This window comes from Ipomoea triloba, chromosome 1, assembly GCF_003576645.1.
Source record: "Ipomoea triloba cultivar NCNSP0323 chromosome 1, ASM357664v1".
NCBI classification, from domain to species: domain Eukaryota; kingdom Viridiplantae; phylum Streptophyta; class Magnoliopsida; order Solanales; family Convolvulaceae; genus Ipomoea; species Ipomoea triloba.
In genome coordinates this window covers 35,678,439-35,704,350 of record NC_044916.1, presented here as the reverse complement: position 1 = coordinate 35,704,350, position 25,912 = coordinate 35,678,439, and the positions used below count along the sequence as shown (strand labels likewise).

At 35.7% G+C, this 25,912-nt stretch overlaps 4 protein-coding genes across 6 annotated transcripts; 1 reads left to right on the top strand and 3 right to left on the bottom strand.

The window, feature by feature from the left end:
* Window positions 1-833: 833 nt before the first annotated feature.
* LOC115996930 (geranylgeranyl transferase type-2 subunit alpha 1) lies at window positions 834-5,211 on the bottom strand. Of its 2 annotated transcripts, XR_004093673.1 has the most exons (9): window positions 5,096-5,211; window positions 4,807-4,975; window positions 4,335-4,495; window positions 4,151-4,255; window positions 2,990-3,790; window positions 2,701-2,884; window positions 2,020-2,206; window positions 1,374-1,849; window positions 834-1,207 (listed from the first exon to the last, which is right to left on the bottom strand). XR_004093673.1 is itself a non-coding variant. In XM_031236375.1 (8 exons), the coding sequence occupies exons 1-8, from the start codon at window positions 5,209-5,211 to the stop codon at window positions 1,461-1,463; spliced, it is 2,112 nt and encodes a 703-aa protein (XP_031092235.1). In that variant the 3' UTR covers window positions 1,306-1,460. The 2 variants fall into 2 exon arrangements, 1 of the variants encoding a protein (XP_031092235.1); XM_031236375.1 differs by lacking the exon at window positions 834-1,207 and having other exon boundaries at window positions 1,306-1,849.
* A 1,190-nt stretch (window positions 5,212-6,401) lies between these two features.
* LOC116014645 (double-stranded RNA-binding protein 1-like) lies at window positions 6,402-9,507 on the bottom strand. The gene is made up of 3 exons (XM_031254616.1): window positions 9,387-9,507; window positions 8,218-8,480; window positions 6,402-7,403 (listed from the first exon to the last, which is right to left on the bottom strand). The coding sequence occupies exons 1-3, from the start codon at window positions 9,409-9,411 to the stop codon at window positions 6,672-6,674; spliced, it is 1,020 nt and encodes a 339-aa protein (XP_031110476.1). The 5' UTR covers window positions 9,412-9,507; the 3' UTR covers window positions 6,402-6,671.
* Window positions 9,508-11,929: 2,422 nt separating this feature from the next.
* Window positions 11,930-17,206, top strand: LOC116030822 (protein SICKLE). 2 transcript variants are annotated; one of them, XM_031273173.1, is made up of 3 exons: window positions 11,930-12,103; window positions 12,319-12,593; window positions 16,212-17,206. In XM_031273173.1, exons 2-3 carry the CDS (start codon window positions 12,332-12,334, stop codon window positions 17,051-17,053), a joined length of 1,104 nt encoding a protein of 367 aa, XP_031129033.1. In that variant the 5' UTR covers window positions 11,930-12,103; window positions 12,319-12,331; the 3' UTR covers window positions 17,054-17,206. The 2 variants fall into 2 exon arrangements, with proteins under 2 accessions (XP_031129033.1, XP_031129025.1); XM_031273165.1 differs by lacking the exons at window positions 11,930-12,103; window positions 12,319-12,593 and adding exons at window positions 14,889-15,059; window positions 15,275-15,549.
* A 151-nt stretch (window positions 17,207-17,357) lies between these two features.
* LOC116030814 (VIN3-like protein 2) lies at window positions 17,358-22,807 on the bottom strand. Its single transcript, XM_031273153.1, has 4 exons — window positions 22,582-22,807; window positions 19,592-20,237; window positions 18,841-19,157; window positions 17,358-17,938 (listed from the first exon to the last, which is right to left on the bottom strand). Exons 1-4 carry the CDS (start codon window positions 22,631-22,633, stop codon window positions 17,391-17,393), a joined length of 1,563 nt encoding a protein of 520 aa, XP_031129013.1. The 5' UTR covers window positions 22,634-22,807; the 3' UTR covers window positions 17,358-17,390.
* Between the last annotated feature and the right edge of the window lie 3,105 nt (window positions 22,808-25,912).

The window sequence follows — 25,912 nt, the reverse complement described above, 5'->3', positions numbered from 1 at the left end:
CATTTTGTCTAATGTCTAATTAACTTTTTGATAAATGGTCAAATTTCCAACGTCAGATTTTAATTACTTGTGTCAACGAAGTGATTCACTACTAATACTTTTTTCTTCTTCTTCTGGAGTGAGTAGAGATTTGAGGTAAAGGATAAGTTGAGAGAGAAATGGATTATTTCTTTTTCTTCTTGATTGCTTACCCCTCTTGGATGGTGTGGCAAGTTGATAAGTTGGTGACTTGGGCGACTGATGTATAAGTATGAAGCACGAATAAATATCCTTTTCATTCGACTTCTTGTGTGTTGTTTTATCAAAGCAATTATTATCAAAACGCATGATTTAGCTCATCTATTAAGGTTTGGTTTTAAGATAGGAAAGTGAAGGTTCTCATAATTAAGTTTGATTTTAAGATGGGGAAGTGAAGGTTCTCGTAATTAAGTTGCAATACCTAAGAGCATCCCGATAGTAGTATTGAGTTTTTGTTTTTGTTTTGTTTTTGTTTTTTTTTGTTTTGTTTTTTTTTTTTTAAAGCTCCCTAGCTATTAAAAAAACAACAGAGAGATCCGTATGCATCAAGGCAATATGATTAGGTTCAAGGCTTCCTCCCCACGGTTTTGGCTACATACTATTTTAATTGCAACCTCTAGAGTTGACCTCCTACTCTCCAAGATACCTGATTCTAGGATTAATCATCTAATCATAGATGTAGTATTGATCGGACAGTCTACCTTGTCTGGCAAGAATAAGCTATGATTTGACTTTCTCTAAGTACCTATAAATAGTCTAACAAAGCTCTCTGATAGCACACAAACAGAAAGAGTTGAAACAAGAAGGGCCAAAAATGGAGTCAAAAATGCATTTCCCAGAGAGACAGATGAAGAGCAACATGCAAAAGTTATACTCATATGCATTATTGGGAATGCTTGCATATTTCACAGTGAGGTTATGTGTACCAGGCCATCCATGGAAGATAGAGCAAATAATGAGAAATCAACTTCGGGAAGCCTTTGTTACCTCGGCTGTTAAGTTTCTCAACTTCTTCGTTGCCAAATTAGTCGTGTTCAGATACGCTGCGCCCCTGCAACCAATGCTTTCTGTTATGTCGTGGCTATTCTGGGTCGTCTTCACTCTCTCGGTTTCTACTTTGTACTCTTGAGTTTTCGTCTTGTTGAAAGCTCGAATGTCCCCTTTTGCTTTGCTTTCCCTGTAAATGAATCTTCAAGGCCAGAACATTAAACACTTGTATTATGAGCATTAAAAAGATGTATCCTTTGAACAGATGATCAAAACAATAACATATTGAGACATCCAGCATTTCAATTTTCAAGCATCCATGAATCCTTTAAAAGAAGCAAAATTTGAAAATGCGGGATAAAATTTACCATATCTCAGTTGTATCAAGGAAAGAAGGTTCATCTGTAGTCACTGTTACATAAAGTACACGAGAAAATAAGAAGGGCACTTTAAACTTATCGGAGCTTTTGACCATCAAGCCACTTGAGCGATGGCATTAGCTCAGACAGCAACAACTTTAACTTTTCATCAGAAACAGCATTTCCCGCAATGTCTAGTTGTATCAAATTCAGATGCTTGAAGACTAAGAATGCTTCCCAGTAATCAGTCGCATTGACAGCATCGGTTGAAAATTGCTCGATGTTCCAAGCACTTCCACTACTGTGGCACAGTGGAGAAGAACACAGGTACCTTCTTGTGTCAATTGAGTGCGCACCGATCTCATTGTATGAGATGTCCAATACTTTTAGCGATCTTAGCTGCCTTAAAGGATCCAAAGCAGTGAAACTGCAAAGTGAGTTCTTGCTTAGGTTTAAACAAGAGAGTAGCTGCATTGCCTCCATGCCTGCACCAAAATTCATAGAACATGGTATTAATATCATTTTCAATTTAAACATTGAGAAAGGAACAGGCAATGTTTCCTGCTACACCTTACGCCATAAATTGATGAAAAGAAGGAATTGCCTTTAAATCAACATGCCACGAGTTCTATAAGTAAGAACTGGAGTTTTGTACCTTCAATTGACCGAAGTTGGTTGCAGCTAAGATCTAGGATCTGGACCCACAAAAGTTTTTCAACACACCCAACTCGAGAAAGTGAGAGGTTATTTAGCCGCAGACATGAATAATTATAAATGATTGAAGAAGATGGTTCTCGATATTGATGGCAGCGTTCCAGCAAAGACTCTTGATTGGAGAATAACTGCAAAAGGACATTGTGAAGATAAACTCAACACTCTCTTTAGAAGATAATTATAAATAAATAAATAAATAATCCAATTTCTATATATTGTATCTCTTCAGAATCTCACTCAATTAGCCCTCATTGCATTTCATTTGCCATGACAAACATCTGCTCAATAAAAAGCAGTTGATCATCAACTTTAGCCCCCACTCAATATGCCCTCTAGTAAACATCAGGTACTATGCTTATTTTGTCCCAGCTTATTTTTGAACTTATTTACACCAAAAAGCAAAAGCTTAGCCAAACTGTAAAAATATAAAAAGGATTTTAAGTTCAATTAAGAGGAAAGAATCTTTTTTTTTAAGAAGCTCAAAAAGAGCATCTTTTTGAAGAAGCCAGAAACCTAGACAAACGAGCACATAACAAGGAGTTCTCTTTTTCCACAGCCAAGGTGAACTCTAACATTCAACAACAAATCATGCCTAAGTGGTTAACAGAAACAAGAAAATCACCTGTCTTAGTAAGACAGAGCTGTATTCATCCTTATAGTACTGAATGTGTGGTGGATCCAATTCCATTAAATCATTGTAAAACTGAAGAACTTCTCCATAGTGGTTGCCAGCATTTGAGTCATTATATGACATCAATTGCTCACGTGCCATCAACAATCTTGCAAGTGTCAACTTTCCAATTTTACTGCAACAAAAGGAGAAATTCATAGAGAAGATCAATTAAAAATTACAGCTCGATGAAACATTCCAACTTGCATAAGTGCATAACAAATAAAGGCACAGGGCATACCAGTTCACTGATAACAATAACTCCCTGCAGTGAGCTATCTCATTGTCGAGTGTCTGAATATTCCAATCCAAATTCCTTGCTTCGTCATCTATAGGCATTCTCATTTGATAGGATGACTTAACTAAAACTGACTCTGGAGAAACAGTTTCATATGTGCAAAAGTTTTCCTCTTTCCAAGAAATTCTCTTTTCATTTTCCATTTCTATATGTTCTGAATTGTAAGGTGGTACATGCACTGTAAACATTAGTTGAGCAGCAGCACCACAGTAAACAGAGCCACTTAAAGAGACGATGCCTTGGGAATGGGAAATGTTGACCTTTACATGATAAGACTCTAAAGATTGGACTCTATCAGGGAAGTTCAGGTATGTCAACCAGGCTTGGGCACACTCAATATCATTTCCTGACAGTGGTCTCCAAGCAAGATCTGTATTCAGATTACCTTCACATTCAACCTTGACTGTCGATGGATTTATATTTTTAACAGCTTCATTAAAGTAGAGAACGAGGGGAAGTGTTCTAGCATTAGACTTGGAACCAGCTAAAGGTGACAAAATAAAATTATCCAGCAAACCATCTCTTGTCAAATGAAGACTAGAGCCATGAGGTGGCCATGAAGAAACCAACAAAGTTGTTAACTTTACTGTCTGATCAAGAAGCCATAGATGATAAAACCAACCACTTTGATCATCTGGATCTGTAAAAAGAGCATTGCGAACGAACTCAAGCTCTTCTGTCAAAACATTCTCCTTGGGAGAATATCCTTTTACATTCTCCTTTAGCAAGCGAATCAGAAGAGCACTGTCAAAAGTCATTTGAACAAAAATTACGATAAGAAATCCTTTTTGGGGAGAGGTTGACACATAAATATTTATTTAACAGCCTCCAGGAGAAAATTTTCTAAACAGCATCTAAGAATCAAACTGCTGCATTTTGATGGGATGCCAAATATGGATCTTGATGTATAGAATGTTATCAGTATCAAATACATTGTGTTATTTGGGTTAATTTAGACCCCTTATCTTTAGTGGGTGATAGAACCATAGAAATAGAAGATCAGAACTATTAAGAAAAATATGTTAAAGTCTATCTAGGATGGTTTAGTCACAGTTAACAGTGTGATATTAACCACAAGCGTTGATATGAATAATCCCAGTATACCTTCTGTTGTGCCAAGCAGAATAATTGCTAAAATTATCATATATCATGTCTGTTGTATATTGTAGTTCCTCCTCATCTGGAATGTTCTTCAATGCCGTTATAAACCTGAAAGAGCAGAGCAAAGAAAATGATTTGAGATGCCACAGTCTGTCTCACTTGCATCAATTTAAAAAATCCAGGGTACCTCCTATAATTCCAAGCATGGAAATTCCGAGAATCTGCCTTCTGGAACTTGGCCAAAAGCCGTAATTCCCGATCTGTTGAAGAATGCCCTTTGCTTAGAACCCACTTACGATGATACCATGCTCCATAAGACTTATAATTGCTCCTCAATGCATTCTCCACCTAATCCAAACATCACATAAATCACAAATAAAATACAGAATAAGGCAACAAGCATATTGCAGCCTATAATCCTCACCCAACCATCCAATTTGAAACAGCAAATAACACTTCCATTTAATAAACTTTCAAGCTTCAACTAACACTATCCAATTAAACCAATTACATTTTTTAGCCTTTATCAGTCCTAGTGATTATATCCTTCCTGTGCCAGCTTGTAACTAAATCTCTTTATTTCAAAATCAGCTCCATACTAAAATTTCCAGAAAAGCTGCCAATTTTTTGCTCTCCTAGGAAGAGTGGAGTAAACATACTAGTCTGAGTTCTTCATCGAGAATTGCTTTGATAGACTCGACATTGTTCTCAGTCTCAGATTGATTAAGTCGGCGATCTACAGCCAACTTCCGGTAATTCCAAGCAGTGTAGTGCTCCGGATTGGCCTCGAGCAGCTTCGCGCTAAGTTCTAGCGCTTCATTATCATAACTGATGAAAAATAAAATAAAAATTACAATAAATATTCACCAAATGAGAAACTGAAAAGCCACTTACTATCAATTATAGATTTACTTGAATTGAGAAATAATTCTTAGGGAGGTAGTATACATTTTATTGTGATGAAAGTGGATGAATTGAGTTTGAAGAGATCGAAGCTTGGCGGCTTTGATCGCTGAAGCTTCTTGCTCTTCTTGGCTTGGAGCTCTTCGTGGTCTTCCATGCATCTTTTCACACAAATTGTGGCCTGGGATCGGAGAAAAGAGAAGATTCCGGCGACCGGATTCAGTGGAAGTCTCTTTTTAAGTTTTGTAGAACAAAGAACGGCGATGAATGGGAAATTTTGGCAAGACGATATCAAATAAAATGATGGATTCCCATTGCCCTTGTACTTTGGCTTAAACTTTGTTTACATTTTTATAATTTTAGCAATTTTCTTTTTAATTCTTTTAAGACATTATTGCATTAACACCCCACTCCCCACTTATTGATTATGAAAAACAAAAAATAAATAAAATTACATAAATCGTAACTAAATCATTCCAATTAAATTTGTATGAAAATTTAATTTGAATTCTTGTTAATTTTTCTATAAAAAAATATAATTAAGAGAACAACTCCAATTTTATTATAAAAGTTAAACAAATTAAAACTTATTCGGTAAAAATTACAGACTTAAAATATACTCTTTTTACTAATTTATTATTATCAAAATGAACAATTTCAAAATAGATAACTAATATTAAAAAAATATTTATATTACTATGATTTTTTTTAGTACTATTGACCGTTCAATATACTTTTTTTGTTAGTTGTACCCTACCACCGGAGTTTGATCCTGTGAGTCTAATGGCGTTCTCTTAAAGAGAGCCACAATGCTTAACAAATGTTGCTATAATTCATTTTTAAGTAAAATGAAATTTTTTAAGTAAAAATATACTATTGACGTTCTCTTAAAGAGAGCCACAATGCTTAACAAATGTTGCTATAATTCATTTTTAAGTAAAATGAATTTTTTTTCTCCCAATTGTTTTTTCCATTTTATCTAATGGCTTGTATATGCAAAGGGCAAATCACAAATGTACATTAAGTGGTACCATCAAGAAATTTTATCTTATGAGCATACTTTCTTCCATCAAAATGGTTTGTATATACAAAGGGCAAATCACAAATATACATTAAGTGGTACCATCAAGAAAGTTGCATCATGGATGACAGGCTGCAAGATAGATCACAGTCATGTAAAATTGAAAAGGGTATAATATTGGTTTGAACAAGATTGGTTTATCTCCTTGTAATCTTTTACCGGTTATAGTCACAATGCTAAACTGATCAATATTTACCAAATACATGACTGTGATTCCCCTCGTGACCCAATAAAAAAAGATATAGTATCACAAATTGTTAAATCAAGATGTTAGAGAAATCGTTTGAATCAAGTCAAGCTAAAGCTGCAATGCCATTTGCATGGATGCAATGGTTTTTTCTGTTATCACACAACTAATGCAACACCAAATAGCACCACAATTCAGAACCTTTTGTATCAAGGTTGACAGTTTTCAAATGGATGATTTTACATAAATTTAATCATCTCTTAATATAGGCTTAAATATAGTTAAATCTATCACCCCCCTCAAGAATTTTCTATCAAAATGCAGTTCAGAATCAAATAATCATGATCAATTGATTATGCATCCATGGATGCCGTCATCATGCCTTGGCTAGCATCCATGACAGATGCAACTTCTTCCATGACATTCATGCCACTAAGAAGCTCCACCTGGCACAGTGTAGGGCTGATTTCCACTGGATTTACCTCTCCAACTCCAAGAATTGCAGCTGTTCCTCCTAAGTTGTTTTCACCGTATGTATGGATGAGCTCCAGTTTCATTTCCATGTGTGACACTCCATAATCTGTTACTTCTAACGCGGTGGCATCGTTTGTACCCAGTTTCAGTCCTGCTTCATCAGTTGTAACGTCTATACTACCAGTGCAGCAGTCAGTGATATCGCTCTTGGGAAGGAGCTTCCTCTTTTTGCGGGATTTCTTCTTGAGCCGAGCAGCCCGACCCTTTTTTGGCTTGAGAGCTGCCGCGGTCTCCTGGTGACTGATTCCCAGATCTGCCACCTTCTTCTTCAACGGAACAACAGTGTAAGAGGAGTAGTCAGTCGGCCTGTTGTTCGACTTGGAAGGATCAGACTCGATGGCCAATAACGCGGTTCTTGCAGCTTTGAGCTCCGCTTCCTTCTTTGTTCTCGCTGCTGCCCCAATGTACTTAACTCCCCCAATTTCAACAGTACAAGAATACAAAGCAGGCCTGCCTGTCACTTCATCCTTTCGGCATTCATACAATGGAATCGCATAATTCATCTTTTGCGCAAATTCTTGTAGTAGGTTTTTGCACAAGCCTGTCTCGTGCTGAAATTACATCAAAATATATAAGGTCAAGCACTCAGATTTTACAATCTGAACCATCCATATGTTTGAATAAAGAGAGAAATACTATTTGGAAGTCTGAAACAGGCTAGACTAGTTATTTAACAATCAACAAAACAAAACACAGAAGCCCTCTTCTCTTACGGGAAGTTCTCACATAGTAGCTCTTCGTGAACTAGGGAGAGAAGAAATGACCAAGCCATCAGCTAACAGTGTCGATTTTAGTCTAGTTTTACTAACAGATAGTATATCAATCACTACTATTACGGGGGTGTTTGGCAAATAGCTGTTAGCAGATTAGGTTAGCAAGTTTGATTAGCGGATAGCATTAGTTGGTTGTAGAAAGATGTTTGGTAAATTAGCTGTTAGCTAACAGCTAATTACATGCAAAATGACCTTCAAGTGTATAATTTATTTTCTCAAAAAAGGCAGCTTTTTGGATTTTAGTGTTTTGGACAATAAGTTGTTACGAAAAGCTTATTAACAAAACACTCATATTGGTTGTTTAATCAAGTCAAACAGCTAATAGTGGTCAAACAAGTCAAAATTGGCCGATTAGCTAACTATGTTACCAAACAAGGCCTACGTGAAACAAAATATCTCATACTCAATTGAGAATATTATTACCATTTGAAAGCTTTATAACCAACACAAAGTGCATACAAAGTTATACCAAAAGGATCCAGAGTACTGAGTGGCTAATCGACATAATATATAGTACAACGGGAAACGGACTAAAGGAGTGTGTCAAGAATGGAGAAGAGAAACAAACCGATGAAAGATAGAGAGCACTTACCACTGGTTGTGAAATGCATTCTTTCCTTTCCCCAGACCGAGAAAGTTCGATGAGAGCAACTTCAGCAGCTGACTGCTCTGCTGCCTTGCGATTAAAAAATCCGGGTAGGGAATCATATCTGGTGTCGCTCAAGATCACCGTTGACCTAAAAGTGGGTTCATGGGAAGGACCTTCCTTTATAGTCTCATAAACAGGTGTTGGAAGTCCAACTTTCTGAGCATACTCTTGCAAGCGACTTTTGAACACATAACAGTTTGATACACCTATTATTATATATCAGAAGATCAGTAACAAGACACTAAGCTAAGATAATAACCATACAACAGTAAACACATACCAAATGCTAGTGAATTGTATTTTTAGCTCAATAAATATGGTTGCAAACAGCTCATGGAAACAATGGTCTGACACAAAAACACACAGCAAAAATAAGAGGAAAGTGATGATCCCCTATCCACTCAGATCTGATGCAAAGGCACAGCAGCACCAAGTCTCTAATTATAATTAGAAGTGGTTGGTGTTATCCTTGAAGGAGAACACTTAAAGCTACAATCACATATCTCCAATAGTTCAATAGAAAGTGCAGCCTTACAATCACCAACAACCCCAAAAAAATTGGTGAATCAAGATTATTTGGCAAATTAATTGAAGTTCATATGTTGGTAGCTTCCCCCAATTCCATTCAAACGCCCCCAATTCAAGAATTGGGGGATCATAATTGATTCAAAAATTCTAACATTTAGACAAGAAATTACCCGATACCCACTAGATTCCGTTTTATTCTTACTCTTTTATTTCCATTTTCACTCACAACCCTCTCACTTACTAGCGTCGACCTAAAGCACCATTCTTTTTTTAAGCAACTTTTTGAAGATCAACAAAAAATCAAACGAAAAGAAAGAATCAAACTTTTTCTTCTCATTTTCACCATCTACAAAAAAAAATACTAATTTTTCAAAAATATACTAAAATGCAGTCCAAATTTACTCTTCAAACAAATAGAAATTCAATTTTTGTTTAGTTTTTATACTCTTTTTATTTTTGCAGAATCAGAAGCATAACTAGGTACAACTGCAGAAGCATAAATGCGTGTTTAATTGAGTTCAGCTAGAACTAATTTGACAATCGATAGTGATGCGTAGGGAGGAGCAGATAGAAGGAAGAAGTACCTTGGAAGCTCTCGCTAGCAGACATTTCAGGTCGGCGTTTCGGAATGAGAATCCGGCCAAGGCAAGAGCTAAGCCGAGAGAAAACCGGACCACCTTTTTATCTTCAAGTGTCTGAGACCTGAGGGACATTTGGTTCGAGAAACTGAAGGGAATTTAAGGGATTTAGTGCCGGTGTCTTTCACGTAAAAAAAAAAATTAAAAATATATATATTTAAAAAAATCTACATACCACACCTTTCAACGCTTGGCATGACAATTCTACCCACACCAAATGAATTTCTCGCACTTTCGCTTACCTTAGTATTAAAATTTCCGCACGATTTAGATAATAAGTGCAAAGATGGAAAAAAAAAAAGTATACATACATAGTGTGCTTATATATATATATATATATATATATATATATATATATATATATATATATATATATGATTGCATTCAAATGAGAACGATGCACCTAGGAAAGAACTAATAACGCATGACATCCGTCCACGTGTTCAGATTTAATGGAAGAGAAACACTGATTTTTTTTTAAATGCGGTGACATTTTCATAAATAATTGAATATCGAAGTGCAAGTAAAATGTATTACAAGTGCAAATAGTAATTTCATACAGTGCACCAAGTATAAGTAAAATGTATTACATGTGCAAGTAAAATGTACACTGAACATCAATAATAAGTGCACCTAACGTTATAACTAGTTGCACCTAACGGTATAATTAGTTGCACATAGGTGCACAAATGTTAACAAGGTAAATTACTTGCACTTGTAAGTGATTTTACTTGCACTTTTTACTTGCAAATGTGCACCAAGTACTTGTAGGAGAAACATTATTGTCGGCGGAACGATAATAAACAAATAAAGAAAAATTGAGGAATAAATGTGATCTTCAAGCATGAAAAATGATGGGCAACCACATTACATCACTAATAATTCAGGGGAGGGGTAATATATGACACGTTTTGAAAATTGATGGGCAATATTTACACCGCTAATAATTCAAGGGCAACATTTATAATTGACATATTTGTGACATACAAAAATTATACGGAGTAATTGTCCTTCTTAGGTTTTTTTTTTTCTTAATGAATTTTTATTTGTATGTTTGTGTGTGAAACTACATGATGGACTATAATTTGTAACCATTTGTCTGGTCCTATTGATTATTATGTAAACAAAAAACGTAAGGAGAATAATTTTGAGAACAATTAGTTCATGTTATTGTGGTTCTTTAATATGGTTATTGTTGTACTTACAATATTCACCAACACAAACAGAGTGTGCATAGTACTATAGTAATGAAGTACTATAGTAATCATAGCATGCCATGTCAATTTGGAACTAAATTTGACTAATCTTTCAATATGAAAACATGAGAATATTTTAATAGTTACATTTTCACTTTTATTCACAACTATCTATGTGACCATTTGTTGGTATTGATCTTTTCAAGTTGACTAAATTTAATTCAACATATTTAAAATCATTAAAAAAGTGAACTTTTGGTGAGAGTAAATAATTTTTTTACCCTCACAAATTGTATGCTACGAACACACAATGTAAATGTTCACAATTTACCTTTTACAAATTCACAATTTGTATACTACAAACACACAATAATAACATACACAATTTATGTGTTTTAACTTAGAAACACAATTTATATTATACTAAAAATACACAGTTTAGGATTAGGGTCTACTTTACAATAGTACTATCAAAGCGGGACGAACCGTCCCACCACAAAGGCCTAATTTTTGACAGGCTTTTGTGGGCCAGCCCGCCAGGCCCCGCGAGCTTTTTTTTTTTTAATATATAATTTTTTGAAAGCATTTTTTTAATATATATATTTTAAATAGGGAATGACCTGCAACTCACGGGACCACAAGCCTTAATGGGCCAGGCCCATTAGACCGATCATTCGCGAGCCATTTTGGTTGTGGCAAATTATTGCATGGACCATGGTTCACACATCTGTGTAGATCAAAAATAAAAAGTATATTATTTTTGTACTGAATGTACATTATTTTTGTATTGTAGGTACATTATTTGATAGTATATATCAAATAATGTACTTTCAGTACAAAAATAATGTACCATAAAATAATGTACATACAGTACAAAAATAATGTACTTTTTATTTTTGGTCCACACAGCTGTGTGGACCATGATCCATACAATAATGATTGGTTTGTTGTAGTCCTAACTCATTCCATCGCGAGATGAGGATTGACAGGTCCGCAAATTTTGACCCACTTTACCTTACAAAGTGGATACTAGTCCATGGTATAGGAACGCATTTCACAATCGTAAGTGTAATTATTATTATTTTTTATGTATAGAAAACAAAATTAAATTGAACAAAAATATAAAAAGTTCGTCACTTGTTTGGCATGATAGTTTTGGCTGTTCCCTAATCCGGGTTATAGGTGGGCCCCACTGTATATAATCCGGGTTAGGCGGTTGGCTCATTGTAATGGAGTGGGAGAAAGGGGAATTGCCGAATTGGGATTGCGCATTTGCGCCATTTTAAGTAGTAAAATTACCGTGATAGCCCCCGTGCGTGGTGAAACCCTAGCCCCGCTCTCGTCCGGTGCATTCCATCAGGATTTCAGATTTCACCGTCTCTTCTTACCTTTTTCCCGACTCCATTTTCGAAATTCTCCCCTCAGCGGAAGAAATTCATTCGCTTTCTTAACTCAAGAAGAAGAAAGGTATCTCTTGTTATCCGTATTTATGTTTTGATTTGATTTATCCGCTTTTTTTTTTTTGGCTAATTCAGAAAGTTGACAGTTTGATTTCATTAAGCATAAACCCTAATTTCAGCAATTTGGTTGTTTCGACTTTGCACCCACTTAACTGTGTCGAATCATAAGACCCCAAAGTATGCAGGAATCATAAGCTTCAATTTTTTGCTGTTTTTTTTTAGGTATATTTGCATAATGGAGGAATCAGAAAAGAGGAGAGAAAGGCTGAAGGCAATGCGACAGGAAGCGGCCCAGGCAGGAACTCAGGATGAAGTTGAGAATTCTATGGACCTAGCCAACCCGCTGATTGAATCACAGACGGCTCAGCCTGGCATAGCTGAGCCATATTCAAGACCGAGGTTCGACTTCTATACTGACCCCATGGCAGCCTACTCCGCAGACAAGAGGAAGAGCATGCACAGCCCTCGGGTCTCACAACCATATTCCACACCTCCAAGTAATTGTGCTTTCTTATTGAGTCGTCTATTTTATCTGTTTTTGCAGTTAAGTGTTCATAGCCTTCAGGCATGTGAGATGCTATCTTTGATTTTTTTGGCACTGTCTTTCAAACACCCTGGAGNTATATATATATATATATATATATATATATATATATATATATATATATATATATATGATTGCATTCAAATGAGAACGATGCACCTAGGAAAGAACTAATAACGCATGACATCCGTCCACGTGTTCAGATTTAATGGAAGAGAAACACTGATTTTTTTTTAAATGCGGTGACATTTTCATAAATAATTGAATATCGAAGTGCAAGTAAAATGTATTACAAGTGCAAATAGTAATTTCATACAGTGCACCAAGTATAAGTAAAATGTATTACATGTGCAAGTAAAATGTACACTGAACATCAATAATAAGTGCACCTAACGTTATAACTAGTTGCACCTAACGGTATAATTAGTTGCACATAGGTGCACAAATGTTAACAAGGTAAATTACTTGCACTTGTAAGTGATTTTACTTGCACTTTTTACTTGCAAATGTGCACCAAGTACTTGTAGGAGAAACATTATTGTCGGCGGAACGATAATAAACAAATAAAGAAAAATTGAGGAATAAATGTGATCTTCAAGCATGAAAAATGATGGGCAACCACATTACATCACTAATAATTCAGGGGAGGGGTAATATATGACACGTTTTGAAAATTGATGGGCAATATTTACACCGCTAATAATTCAAGGGCAACATTTATAATTGACATATTTGTGACATACAAAAATTATACGGAGTAATTGTCCTTCTTAGGTTTTTTTTTTTCTTAATGAATTTTTATTTGTATGTTTGTGTGTGAAACTACATGATGGACTATAATTTGTAACCATTTGTCTGGTCCTATTGATTATTATGTAAACAAAAAACGTAAGGAGAATAATTTTGAGAACAATTAGTTCATGTTATTGTGGTTCTTTAATATGGTTATTGTTGTACTTACAATATTCACCAACACAAACAGAGTGTGCATAGTACTATAGTAATGAAGTACTATAGTAATCATAGCATGCCATGTCAATTTGGAACTAAATTTGACTAATCTTTCAATATGAAAACATGAGAATATTTTAATAGTTACATTTTCACTTTTATTCACAACTATCTATGTGACCATTTGTTGGTATTGATCTTTTCAAGTTGACTAAATTTAATTCAACATATTTAAAATCATTAAAAAAGTGAACTTTTGGTGAGAGTAAATAATTTTTTTACCCTCACAAATTGTATGCTACGAACACACAATGTAAATGTTCACAATTTACCTTTTACAAATTCACAATTTGTATACTACAAACACACAATAATAACATACACAATTTATGTGTTTTAACTTAGAAACACAATTTATATTATACTAAAAATACACAGTTTAGGATTAGGGTCTACTTTACAATAGTACTATCAAAGCGGGACGAACCGTCCCACCACAAAGGCCTAATTTTTGACAGGCTTTTGTGGGCCAGCCCGCCAGGCCCCGCGAGCTTTTTTTTTTTTAATATATAATTTTTTGAAAGCATTTTTTTAATATATATATTTTAAATAGGGAATGACCTGCAACTCACGGGACCACAAGCCTTAATGGGCCAGGCCCATTAGACCGATCATTCGCGAGCCATTTTGGTTGTGGCAAATTATTGCATGGACCATGGTTCACACATCTGTGTAGATCAAAAATAAAAAGTATATTATTTTTGTACTGAATGTACATTATTTTTGTATTGTAGGTACATTATTTGATAGTATATATCAAATAATGTACTTTCAGTACAAAAATAATGTACCATAAAATAATGTACATACAGTACAAAAATAATGTACTTTTTATTTTTGGTCCACACAGCTGTGTGGACCATGATCCATACAATAATGATTGGTTTGTTGTAGTCCTAACTCATTCCATCGCGAGATGAGGATTGACAGGTCCGCAAATTTTGACCCACTTTACCTTACAAAGTGGATACTAGTCCATGGTATAGGAACGCATTTCACAATCGTAAGTGTAATTATTATTATTTTTTATGTATAGAAAACAAAATTAAATTGAACAAAAATATAAAAAGTTCGTCACTTGTTTGGCATGATAGTTTTGGCTGTTCCCTAATCCGGGTTATAGGTGGGCCCCACTGTATATAATCCGGGTTAGGCGGTTGGCTCATTGTAATGGAGTGGGAGAAAGGGGAATTGCCGAATTGGGATTGCGCATTTGCGCCATTTTAAGTAGTAAAATTACCGTGATAGCCCCCGTGCGTGGTGAAACCCTAGCCCCGCTCTCGTCCGGTGCATTCCATCAGGATTTCAGATTTCACCGTCTCTTCTTACCTTTTTCCCGACTCCATTTTCGAAATTCTCCCCTCAGCGGAAGAAATTCATTCGCTTTCTTAACTCAAGAAGAAGAAAGGTATCTCTTGTTATCCGTATTTATGTTTTGATTTGATTTATCCGCTTTTTTTTTTTTGGCTAATTCAGAAAGTTGACAGTTTGATTTCATTAAGCATAAACCCTAATTTCAGCAATTTGGTTGTTTCGACTTTGCACCCACTTAACTGTGTCGAATCATAAGACCCCAAAGTATGCAGGAATCATAAGCTTCAATTTTTTGCTGTTTTTTTTTAGGTATATTTGCATAATGGAGGAATCAGAAAAGAGGAGAGAAAGGCTGAAGGCAATGCGACAGGAAGCGGCCCAGGCAGGAACTCAGGATGAAGTTGAGAATTCTATGGACCTAGCCAACCCGCTGATTGAATCACAGACGGCTCAGCCTGGCATAGCTGAGCCATATTCAAGACCGAGGTTCGACTTCTATACTGACCCCATGGCAGCCTACTCCGCAGACAAGAGGAAGAGCATGCACAGCCCTCGGGTCTCACAACCATATTCCACACCTCCAAGTAATTGTGCTTTCTTATTGAGTCGTCTATTTTATCTGTTTTTGCAGTTAAGTGTTCATAGCCTTCAGGCATGTGAGATGCTATCTTTGATTTTTTTGGCACTGTCTTTCAAACACCCTGGAGTAAGGCTTTTTCACATTAATTACTGAATTTGATTTTTTGTTAGAAGAAAAACATGACTCTTTTTTATAATTTATGTTATGATATGTAACATAGGGCAATGCTAACATTGTAGTATGTTTCTGTTGAGCATTATCATGAAATATCTCCAATGATCAAATGTGTGGATTATATTTTGCATATGCTGATATACAACATTACAACAAGTTTACAGCTAGAAGTTGTCTGGTATTAGGAAAACTAGAGTGTATAAATTTCAAGTTATCAACTTGTTCTACTTGTAGCTTGGTAGCCCGGCGGCCCCGGAAGGAAGGGTATAGGTTCTAATTAAATTTTATGATGATGATACAACAAATAAATTTCCCTGTGAATGTTTGGGCCTTAAACTTACTCTGTGGCTGGATTCGAGTATTGGACTTGTGATTAATGTTGTCATGGAGTATTAGAACCTATTTTCTATGTTTTCCTGATAACCTTTAGAAAAGTTTACTCTATGATCATCATTTTGTTAAATGAGCATTGCTGATATTTTGGTTCTGCAGGACCAGGGCACTCAGACTCTCCAGCTTATCATGCTCAGGGAAGCTACTTTCTAGATCAAAGACCACAACAAGCACATGGAGTACATCACACCTTTAGCCCACTGCAAAGTAGTTTGCCTGGCACACTACCAGAAAATCCTCCTAATGTTTGGGGTAGTCCTGGTGGCATACATACCAGCAACTTTCCACCTAATTACCCAAGATCCAGTAACTTTGCAAACCATAGATATGGACCAGGTAGCCCTGGTTTTGGTCACGTGCGAGGTAGTCCTGGTTTTGATCATGGGCGGGGTAGCCCTGGTTTTGATCATGGGCGGGGTAGTCCTGATTTTTATTATGGGCGAGGAAGCCCTGGTTTTGATCATGGGCGGGGTAGCTCTGGTTTTGATCATGGGCGAGGTAGAGGATATGTATTCAGTAATAGCCCCCGGCCATATTCAGGACGTGCATACAGCCCATACCAAGGTTCAGGTAGAGGCAGGGGTAGATGGCAAGGTAATAATGTTAGTTCTAGCTCTATGCAGAGTGGCAGGAGAGGATCAGGTAACCGGGAATGCTCCTCAGCAGAGGCGAGACCAGATCTATATTATAACAAGTCAATGATAGAAGATCCATGGGAACAATTGCAGCCCACCATTTGGAAGAAAGTAAATACTCCCTCAAAGGGCATAGATACCCCTGACTCACATAAATCATGGCTTCCAAATTCTGTCAGTATGAAAAAGGCCAGGTTTGCAGAAGTTCAAGTGAAGTTAAGCACTCAGCAAAGCCTTGCTGAATATCTTGCTGCCTCGTTTAATGAAGCAGCCAATGAGGGTGTAAATGACGAGTCTAGTGCATGATTTTGACTCAGAAAACGCAAATAGAGCCATGCAGTGACTACTGCTTCTATCTGACACCTAGTATTTATAAGAATCTTGTAATTTTTCTAAATATTTGTCATTTCATATTTAGCCAAAGCAATCACAACAGAAAAATGAGTGTTTGTTTTGAAAGTTATTTGAGATTCCTTACTCCAAGAAGTCAAAGCTTAATCAAACACTTAAAGGTTTTCAAGAAAGTCTTTGGCAATACTTGTTTGCTTCAAAGTAATTGCCTAAGATTTGATTAGATTCTAAATGCATTAATTTCTTACGAAATAAATCAACTTTTCCTCGTAACAGCTAGAGAGTAGTTGGTTCAATGCCAGAATCTGGTGCAGAGCCCATGATGTGAAACCACTTTCTGTTCACCACACACCTTATCCATGAAGGTATGCATTAGCTGCCCAGCCAAGCCTGAAGGGTCATCAATGAAGGTTTCTATAAAGATACTCACAACCCTCCTCTCTTGTGTTGTGGCCTTCAGACTGAACCAAGTGAGGAACTTCACTCTGAACTCCGTTTTTATGTGGCCTTCGTGCTCCAATCTTCTGATCACTCCCACCGAGTACTCATACTTGTTCTCTTTCGCTTGCCTCTTGCAGCCCACAAGCGGCACTTCCTTAGCCCCACCAGCTTTGCAAGGAGTGGCAGGGCCACTCGAAATGGGGCTCATGGCTGGAACACGCTTCACTTGAGATCTTCCATGACTCTTGCTTTCGTTGTCGTTCAGGGAGGAGCCCAGCTTTGATGGGTTTTCAGTTCGCGCTACTTTGTTGTCACTAGAATTCATAGACTCTGCACGTAGATAGGCGACATCCACAGCAGGATTTCCTCTCTCCCCAAGTTCTTCGTAAGGGTTGCAATCTGTAGATAGGGCAGGCGTTAAAAAATAAGCTTCCGTAACCCCCAGTAATCCTAATCTTGCTAAATAAAGAAACATCGCATATACACTCATAGTAACACAGAAGAGTATTTCTTCAAAAGCAAAAGCTAGTACGATCCAAATATTCCCTTTAGTGGCAATAGAAGCAATGATAATTAATCCAATTGATAGAAACTTAAAGCTGTGAACCTATACTGAGTTGGTATTAAACCACTTAAGCATGATCATAAACTCGTTTTTTCTTTCTTCATTTTCTTAGGGTGTGTTTGGTAACCCGGAAAATGATTTCCCGGGCTTTTGGTGTTTGGCAACCCCTGGAAAATGTGGTCAACGGAAATCATTTTTCGTTGACCAAGGAAAATGAAGGCTTTTTTCCGGAAAACAATTTCCGGACAAAAAGTCCGGAAGTCGTTTTCCGGAATCTGAAAAATGCTCCGATACGCTCCCGTGCTAGGGACGGCCAATGAGCCGCGTCCCTGCTCTGGTTTCCGGCCAGAGCAGATCTGCTCTGGTTTCTGCCGTGGTTTCCGCCGGCGGAAACCAGAGCGACGTCCACGTCGTTTTTTTTTTTTTTTTCTTTTCTTTTCTCTTTTATATAAATATTATTATTATTTTATATCTTTTTGTATTTAAAATACAATAAAAAAAATTATATAATTATATTCTACTCATTTTCCGGAAAATGAACCAAACACAAAAGGACAGTTTTCCAGAATGCAACCAAACACAGAAAATCAAACTGTTTTCCGAAAAATGACTCATTTTCCAGAAATCATTTTCCAGCTTTCCAAACACACCCTTAATTGCACATTTAGAAGAGGAAAGTTAAAGTGGTTTCTTGCTTCCCTCCCTCATATTCATCAAGTTGAAAATGGACACTTACTTGGTGGCTCCTGCTTTGTAGCATGAAAGCACTGATCGAGAAACAAGGAATCGAAAGCTTCAACTGCAGAGGCACACAACTTATGCACTGCAGTACCGCAAGAAAGCCTGTTGACAATGCTGCGATCCATCTTCTCCGATGCCAGGTCAAGAAGCCCCACTTCGTTCTCAAGTGCACGAACTGCAGATTCAACAACTTGTAGCAGTCCCTTGTATCGCTCAGTGTACTGCAGAATCTTGTGGCTAAGGGAGATTCTTAGACACAACACATCAACTCTCCTCGCATCCTTTGCTACCACCAGCTGTTTCCTCAAAGTCCTAAAGATACACAGCACGTTTTAAAATGTAAGCCGAGATTTTTGCACATACAGAAGGAACACTTGCTGCTAATACGTTATGAACATTATCCTTGTGCTAAGAAATGCAGAGTCACATCCTATTAATCAACAAATAACTCAGAGTGCTATTTCTTTATCAGGGAGAACTGAAAAAAATACCATAGAAACGAATAATTAAAAGCCACTATAGTAGTATATAGTTGTCTGATGTAAACGTATTAAATGAAGTCACCTAATTTTCAATACAATCTCAACCAGGCATTAATTGAAGTAGTAGTATATTTATAAAAAAAAATTAAACACCAAGTACTAGTTTGAGGACCTAATGATGACATATCATGTACTATACTGAGCTTGATATTGTCTGTGCAGGAAAATACAGAAACTTTGCAAATTAAAAGAAGAGTTTAATACCTCATCAAGTCGTTAATTTTTCCACAAGAAACACAGTAGAAATGTCCATCCAATTTTACACAAGGACCATTCAGCAATATACCGGATCTTTCGTGTGAAAGAGAACATTTGAGATGGCATGACAACCCACATGACCCAGGTTCATCGGGATAATCAGAATAGCAGATCAACCATAAACTAGGATCTTTGTTATCATCGTACTGATGACAAATGCAGCAGGAACATCTTCTACAGAAAGCATCTCCAGCATTAAGTATAGCTCTACACGCTAAATTCTGACATAGGACCTCAGATTTGTCTTCCATCTCCTCATCACACTGATTAGGTAGGCATAGGTTTTCTCTTATACACTGTCGTTTCAATCCGCCCCCGCTCTGGACGGGGGAGGAATCAAGTTGTGTATTGGTACTTCTCGTGGACTTACGAGAAAGCAGCTTTAAAAGATGCTCAATCATTCTGAATTTTGTGAAGCCAGAGTACTTCCTCTCTTTACCCATTTCAGCACATATTAGTTCAAGCAGTTCTCTCCTGGTCAATGAACTTAGGACCTTTGGCGCATCTTCCGACCATTGAACAATTTCGTGAACTAATTGCCTTCGCTCTTCTAAACTCAACTGGCTATATTTAGAAGGATTAATTACAAAACCTGAGGATAAAAAGAATCCCATTTGTAATGAAGTCAAGTATGAGTACCATATTGAAGAAAAACAAAAGAAGGGGAAAAAAACGGAAGCAAAAGAGATTTTGTATGGCCATCCTAACCTCACTGCCATTGCATTTTCCTGTTATTATAAATTTATAATAAATAAATCATAACAATTCAGATGGGCATCACATACGCAAGTATCTACTAATTGAGGAATAAATTGTAACCAGAAAAGCCAAGTGAATTAACATTGGCTTTTCAGATCTATTCTTCTTACTAGGGATTTTCCATCCCAAAACTTGATTCCTAAAAAGACTATTAAAGCATATATATATCTTATTCATTAGTTTCCACATATTATGGAAATTATTCTTTAGTTGATCAGCGTAAGAAAGGTAATTTCTGTATTACCTATTAAATTACTCCAACTTCTTTTTGGAGAAGTCTTATGAAACCAATCCTACCTTAAGAGAAAGCATACAAAATCACCAAGCCCACTTAGTTTTACAGAGATTAATATAAGTTAACTTAAGAGCTATTAGAGAATTAAAACAAAACAAAGAAGGAATAGATTAGTAGTAATTTATCCAAATTTAACCCAACTCGAAGTAGAGGTAGAAAAAAACAAGGTTTCCTAAATATGTGCTTTACAATAACTACTAGCATAATCATCTCTAATTCTCACCTTTAAGCACCATTACAATTGTACATTCACAAATAAAGTTGTAAACTTTATGCCAACTTTGTTGTTTAGAAGGGTCCAAAGAGAACAAAAAACACTGAATACATGTTTGTTTTGTTCTGTTTCACATGGTTAATGGTCAAGATTCTCCATTGAAATGACAGAGAAGTGGTGCTGGTGCACAGTGTATCTATCGGAGGTAGCTTCAATAGGCATACATGTAATCTGATTATCCCCTACTACACCATTCAATCATCTGACATCTTTAATAGCATGGCTAGTTTATTAAATGACTAATTTCTTCAAAAGCATCCTCTAAATTGCATCAATATTCCACTAAATAAAAACCAGTACGTACTTTACTATTTGGAGTTTACACCATCTAACTCCATCACCCATATTAAATTGTAACCATTACAAGCAATCTACATGGTTCTATTTCACCACCCAGTTCATTATATTCATTTTCGGGTACTTTACATGTTCTAACTCTCACCCAGATTAATTATAATCACGATATGTAACCTACGTGATTCTAGTGGTCTATCTAAGGCAAAGTTCTTGATTAACACGTTGTTGCAGGCATAGCCAAACAAAGTGTGTTTGTCTACTTCAATATTGAAGTATTCCAAAACCAAAGTTTAAAGAGGATTAAGTCAATATTTCAAGTCACTTACCTACAAGAAACAAAAATAAAACGAAAAAGGATTCAAAATGCTATTTGTTAAGAAGGAAAGCCAACTGAGGCGCATTTTCTCCCTACCCTCCATGCCTCACCTTATTAATAATACAGACAAGGAATGATTTATAGAAGTGAAAATAATAAGTACATTAAGAGGTAAATCCTGAAGCCAACAACTAATCATAAATCTTAGGATTCTTGTACAGACAGAAATCCTAATATATGATCCAGTTGCCAGTGACATAAGCACAAACCACTAATATGCTTTTCCCCTTTTTAGACCACCACATGGCATGAAAACCAAACCATCATTGCCAAACCCTTAGCTATAAACATATATAAAGCTTTTGGAACAATTGTCAGTGTCAAGATGAGTCCAAGATGAATAATTTATTGATACAACAGTACTATATAGCAAATGCAACCTTTTATTTGTCCCTGTTAATTATTACCAACCAAAGCACTACCCATCAAACAGAAAAGTCAAGGGACATTGACAATATTGAAGGAATAATATTTCAGCAATGACTTTTGAGTATAAAGCCCCACAACAAACACAATAGGAAAGCACAGCCCTTGTACTTTTGAAGGATTTTTTTTTTAAAGATTAAAATATAAGAAAAATACTTCAATGCCAAAGCCTTCAACCTCGGTATCATGATTCATGAACAGTTTATACACACAAAACTGAGCTGCAGATGGGCAATATTTCCATTAAAAAAAAAGTGTCACTATGATTTCATTTACAATTTTAAAAAAATCATAAAATAATGCTCTAAGCCTCTAATGTTCTACGAGCAAAGCCACATTGTCAACAACAAACCATTAGATGATAATTCATAAACAGCAACCGAAGAGAGAAGAAAACAAAATCCCAGTAAAACGCAAAAGAAAAAGGTCCCAAAAGCTACCACAAACAAAGCAAGGCATTTAGGGAGGCTTGATATTTTCTTATAAAACTAATTAGAAAAAAATGGTACCTGATAATGCAGACTCCATGGCAGAAGCTTTGCTGCCCTCGGGTTTTCTCATGGTAAAGAAAAAGAAGGACGGGGATCGAGTAATGCGAAAGGCCAAGAATGCAATGGGGATAAAACATATAAATCTTATGAGATCAAGAGGAGATATAAAGAGACATCGAAGGAGAGAGAAGAGAACGAAAAAGCAATAGTATACCTTCTATTACTATGAGACTCCTTTGATGTAGCCATGAATGTCAGGCTTTGGGAATCAGAAGCAAATGATATAAAAGGCTAAACAAAGGTCTACTGACTGCCCCCGTCCTTCTATCCCAATTTCGACTATCAAATTGACAAAACATTATTATCATTAATATTTAAATAATTATCGTACATTATTATTAATTTATTATATAAAACATTGTGTGCGACATGTGAAATTCTTCGGCCTCATATATTATGGTGACTCAGCGACATGATGAATATGTTACATTCAGATCAATAAATACATAGTAAACTCAACACGAGACAAGGGATCGGAGTCCGACAACCAGCCTCGGAGGTTGGCCCAATGTGGGGGTGAGGTTGGATTGGCAAAGGATTGAGGTCCGCTCGGGAGTATGCAATCTGCAAGTAAATATGTTGAGTCGGGGGATGTGATCGGCAAACAAAGATGTCAAGTCATCGGGATCGAATTGGCCAACAAATAAGGTCGAGTTGGCGAAGTGCGATCATCTAGGGTGGTTGTAACCAGCATCTCTGCCCAGGCCGATACTCATATATACCAGGTCAATGGTTGTGCAGACAAAACTTACGTAAATATATAAAAGTAGTGCATTTGTCTTTTTTAAATATCGCATGTCCTATCAAAAACACAATTCTTGTAATATCATAGCAATTCAATGCAAGACTCATATTATCTTGTTTCATTACTACACAATCTTTGTAACCTCCGAACAACCTTTGCAAGTATTATTCTTGTCATTTACGAGAATTCTTCATGCATTTACGTTCTTTATCCTTTTATTTAATTGAGTTAGTTAATTCAATTCAACCCAAAGTAAATTTTAATTTATCCATTACGTACCGATCTCTTAGATAAAAATACCATGTACTATGTTTGGACCGATTTGTTTGTTTATATTATTTAGATGACACATTAGTACCAAACCACTTGTCACCTTTCACAAAAGTATACGTGGTAGTTAAATTGAGTTTAATTTACTAATAATTGATCCATTACATGTTATGTGGATTCAAGTGAACATTTTTACAATTAATTGTCAACTAGAGAATTCAATTGCACCTTTGTTATGGAGTAAGGTGGTTATTTGACCTGCTATCCTTGAATTTATGATGTTAATTTAATACGCTTTGGATACCTTGACCCCTCAACATGTGTAACGTACGTATACATGCCAATTTATATATGTGCTCGTACTATCACTCTTCTGCACCAAAACCAACTTTCTGAACCAAACATTACTACTTATTCTTCTTCTTATTTTATTTTATTTTATTCTTAGTCATCTCAAAGGATTGCACTTGAACTGTTGAAAGGCCCCACGGCTTGTGCTATGAAGTTTTGACGGAGGAAGTTAATGTGGCCACGTGGGACATATCTTAATTGGCTAGTATGTAACAAATTTAATTACTTAATTCTATACATTTTTTGTTGTTATTAGTAAGAGCCTAACTTTACATCTTTGTAGTGTAAAAATATGCATACATAACTATTTATTGTAAGATGCGCCATTGTAATGTTTAAGGTGCGTAACCGTACAGCAAGCTATATTCACACATGAATCATTCTCTCTCTCTCTCTCTCTCTATATATATATATATATATATATATATATATGTATGTATGTATGTATTAGTGCCACTATTTTCTTTAAGTTTGTTTTTACAAACGTAACAGTCGAGATACTTTTGTGCAAAAACAAGAAGGCAGTAAGAATGCTTTTGTACCATTCTCAATATCTTAGTTAATATCATATCTCAAATAATTTTGTACCAAAAAATATGATAACTTAAACAAAATGCACTTTAAAGAGTTCGTACTTGATTTATATTTCGGGGGAGGCCGGCTTCATCGGACTATGCCTATCAGCTCCATGAAGAAAGTATATACTTCTATATACAAGAAATCTAGTTTAAATTCAAATCCTCAATGTTTATGGGGAATTAAATCTTAATTTGCTATTGAAAATAAGTTTTTTAAGTAAAAAATTTCATTAACTATACGTCTATACCAATGTCCTCGACTTATTTATTTATTTTGAAGAATGATGGTTAATTAGCTTTAATTGGGCTGCTTGCACTGAAACGTTTATTTAATTTGAGCTAGCGATAACTATAAAGTGGAATATTATATGGGCCTTCGGGGTGCTTTTTGAATATTCACAAAGCCCAAATTGGTTTTAATTGGAATTATAAATTTTGGGACTACTCTAGTACATGTCCATTATCCCTTTAAAATAATAGATCAATATTAATGATTCTATTTCACTTCTTTTTTCTTTTTTCTTTTTTGGATTTTTTTTAGATGATGAGGAAAATTCAGAATAATTAAATGATGTATATAATTTCACTCTTGTGTAATAGTTTGTAAATTACATAATGAAGATTCTATGCAATACGCTTAACAAAGAAGATGTTGACAAAATTGAACTAGTAACTTTTAGGTACGAGAATCAAGTTCTACCCACTTAGGAACTCATTCCTGAGCTTATATATGCAATGAATTCAAGAAAATGAGTTGACATAAAAGTTAGTTTATTGATTTTTTGTTTTTGTTTAACCATAAATTTCTCTCGTTATTATACACACTATAATTTCACACAACGAAACTAATAATGTTTATGTTCAGTAAAACCTAACAAAGCACTCCCTCATGAGTGTTAAAAGTAGCTGCATTCTCAAATTTTGAATCCAAAGCATATTATTAAGTTATAAGAGACCCGTGTTATGTCATAATCGTTTACTTAAAGCCAATTTATTTATTAGCTCATAATAGCCTCATAAGTACGTTGGGGACTTGGGGGTGAACTAATTTATTGATTAGCTCATAATAGCCTCATAAGTTGGCGGTCAACTAATTAGGAGTTATTGATTAGCTCATAATTAATAGCCTCATAAGACAAATTTTCATTTATGCATATAATAATAAAAATCACAAAGTACCACTGACAGGCAAAAAGGTATACGAGATTGAAAGTGATTAAAAAAAAAAAGATGTTTATAACTACGGAGTAATAAAATTAAACTACACAAAAATATTTTTCTTGATATATATATATATATATATATATATATATATATATATATATATATATATATATATATATAT

What these genes read in the sequence shown, in the direction of transcription:
- LOC116030822 (XM_031273173.1), top strand. Translation starts at nt 12,332, where the DNA reads ATGGAGGAATCAGAAAAGAGGAGAGAAAGGCTGAAGGCAATGCGACAG. An exon ending in ACCATATTCCACACCTCCAA is followed by an intron (nt 12,594 to 16,211) that starts GTAATTGTGCTT and finishes TTGGTTCTGCAG; the next exon opens with GACCAGGGCACTCAGACTCT.
- LOC116030814 (XM_031273153.1), bottom strand. Translation starts at nt 22,633, where the DNA reads ATGAGAAAACCCGAGGGCAGCAAAGCTTCTGCCATGGAGTCTGCATTA. An exon ending in CATGGAGTCTGCATTATCAG is followed by an intron (nt 20,238 to 22,581) that starts GTACCATTTTTT and finishes TTTTATCCTCAG; the next exon opens with GTTTTGTAATTAATCCTTCT. An exon ending in TACAAAGCAGGAGCCACCAA is followed by an intron (nt 17,939 to 18,840) that starts GTAAGTGTCCAT and finishes CCCTATCTACAG; the next exon opens with ATTGCAACCCTTACGAAGAA.
- LOC116014645 (XM_031254616.1), bottom strand. Translation starts at nt 9,411, where the DNA reads ATGTCTGCTAGCGAGAGCTTCCAAG. An exon ending in TGCTAGCGAGAGCTTCCAAG is followed by an intron (nt 8,481 to 9,386) that starts GTACTTCTTCCT and finishes ATATAATAATAG; the next exon opens with GTGTATCAAACTGTTATGTG. An exon ending in AATGCATTTCACAACCAGTG is followed by an intron (nt 7,404 to 8,217) that starts GTAAGTGCTCTC and finishes ATGTAATTTCAG; the next exon opens with CACGAGACAGGCTTGTGCAA.
- LOC115996930 (XM_031236375.1), bottom strand. Translation starts at nt 5,211, where the DNA reads ATGCATGGAAGACCACGAAGAGCTCCAAGCCAAGAAGAGCAAGAAGCT. An exon ending in GCTCTGTCTTACTAAGACAG is followed by an intron (nt 2,207 to 2,700) that starts GTGATTTTCTTG and finishes GTCCTTTTGCAG; the next exon opens with TTATTCTCCAATCAAGAGTC. An exon ending in CCAACTTCGGTCAATTGAAG is followed by an intron (nt 1,850 to 2,019) that starts GTACAAAACTCC and finishes ATTTTGGTGCAG; the next exon opens with GCATGGAGGCAATGCAGCTA.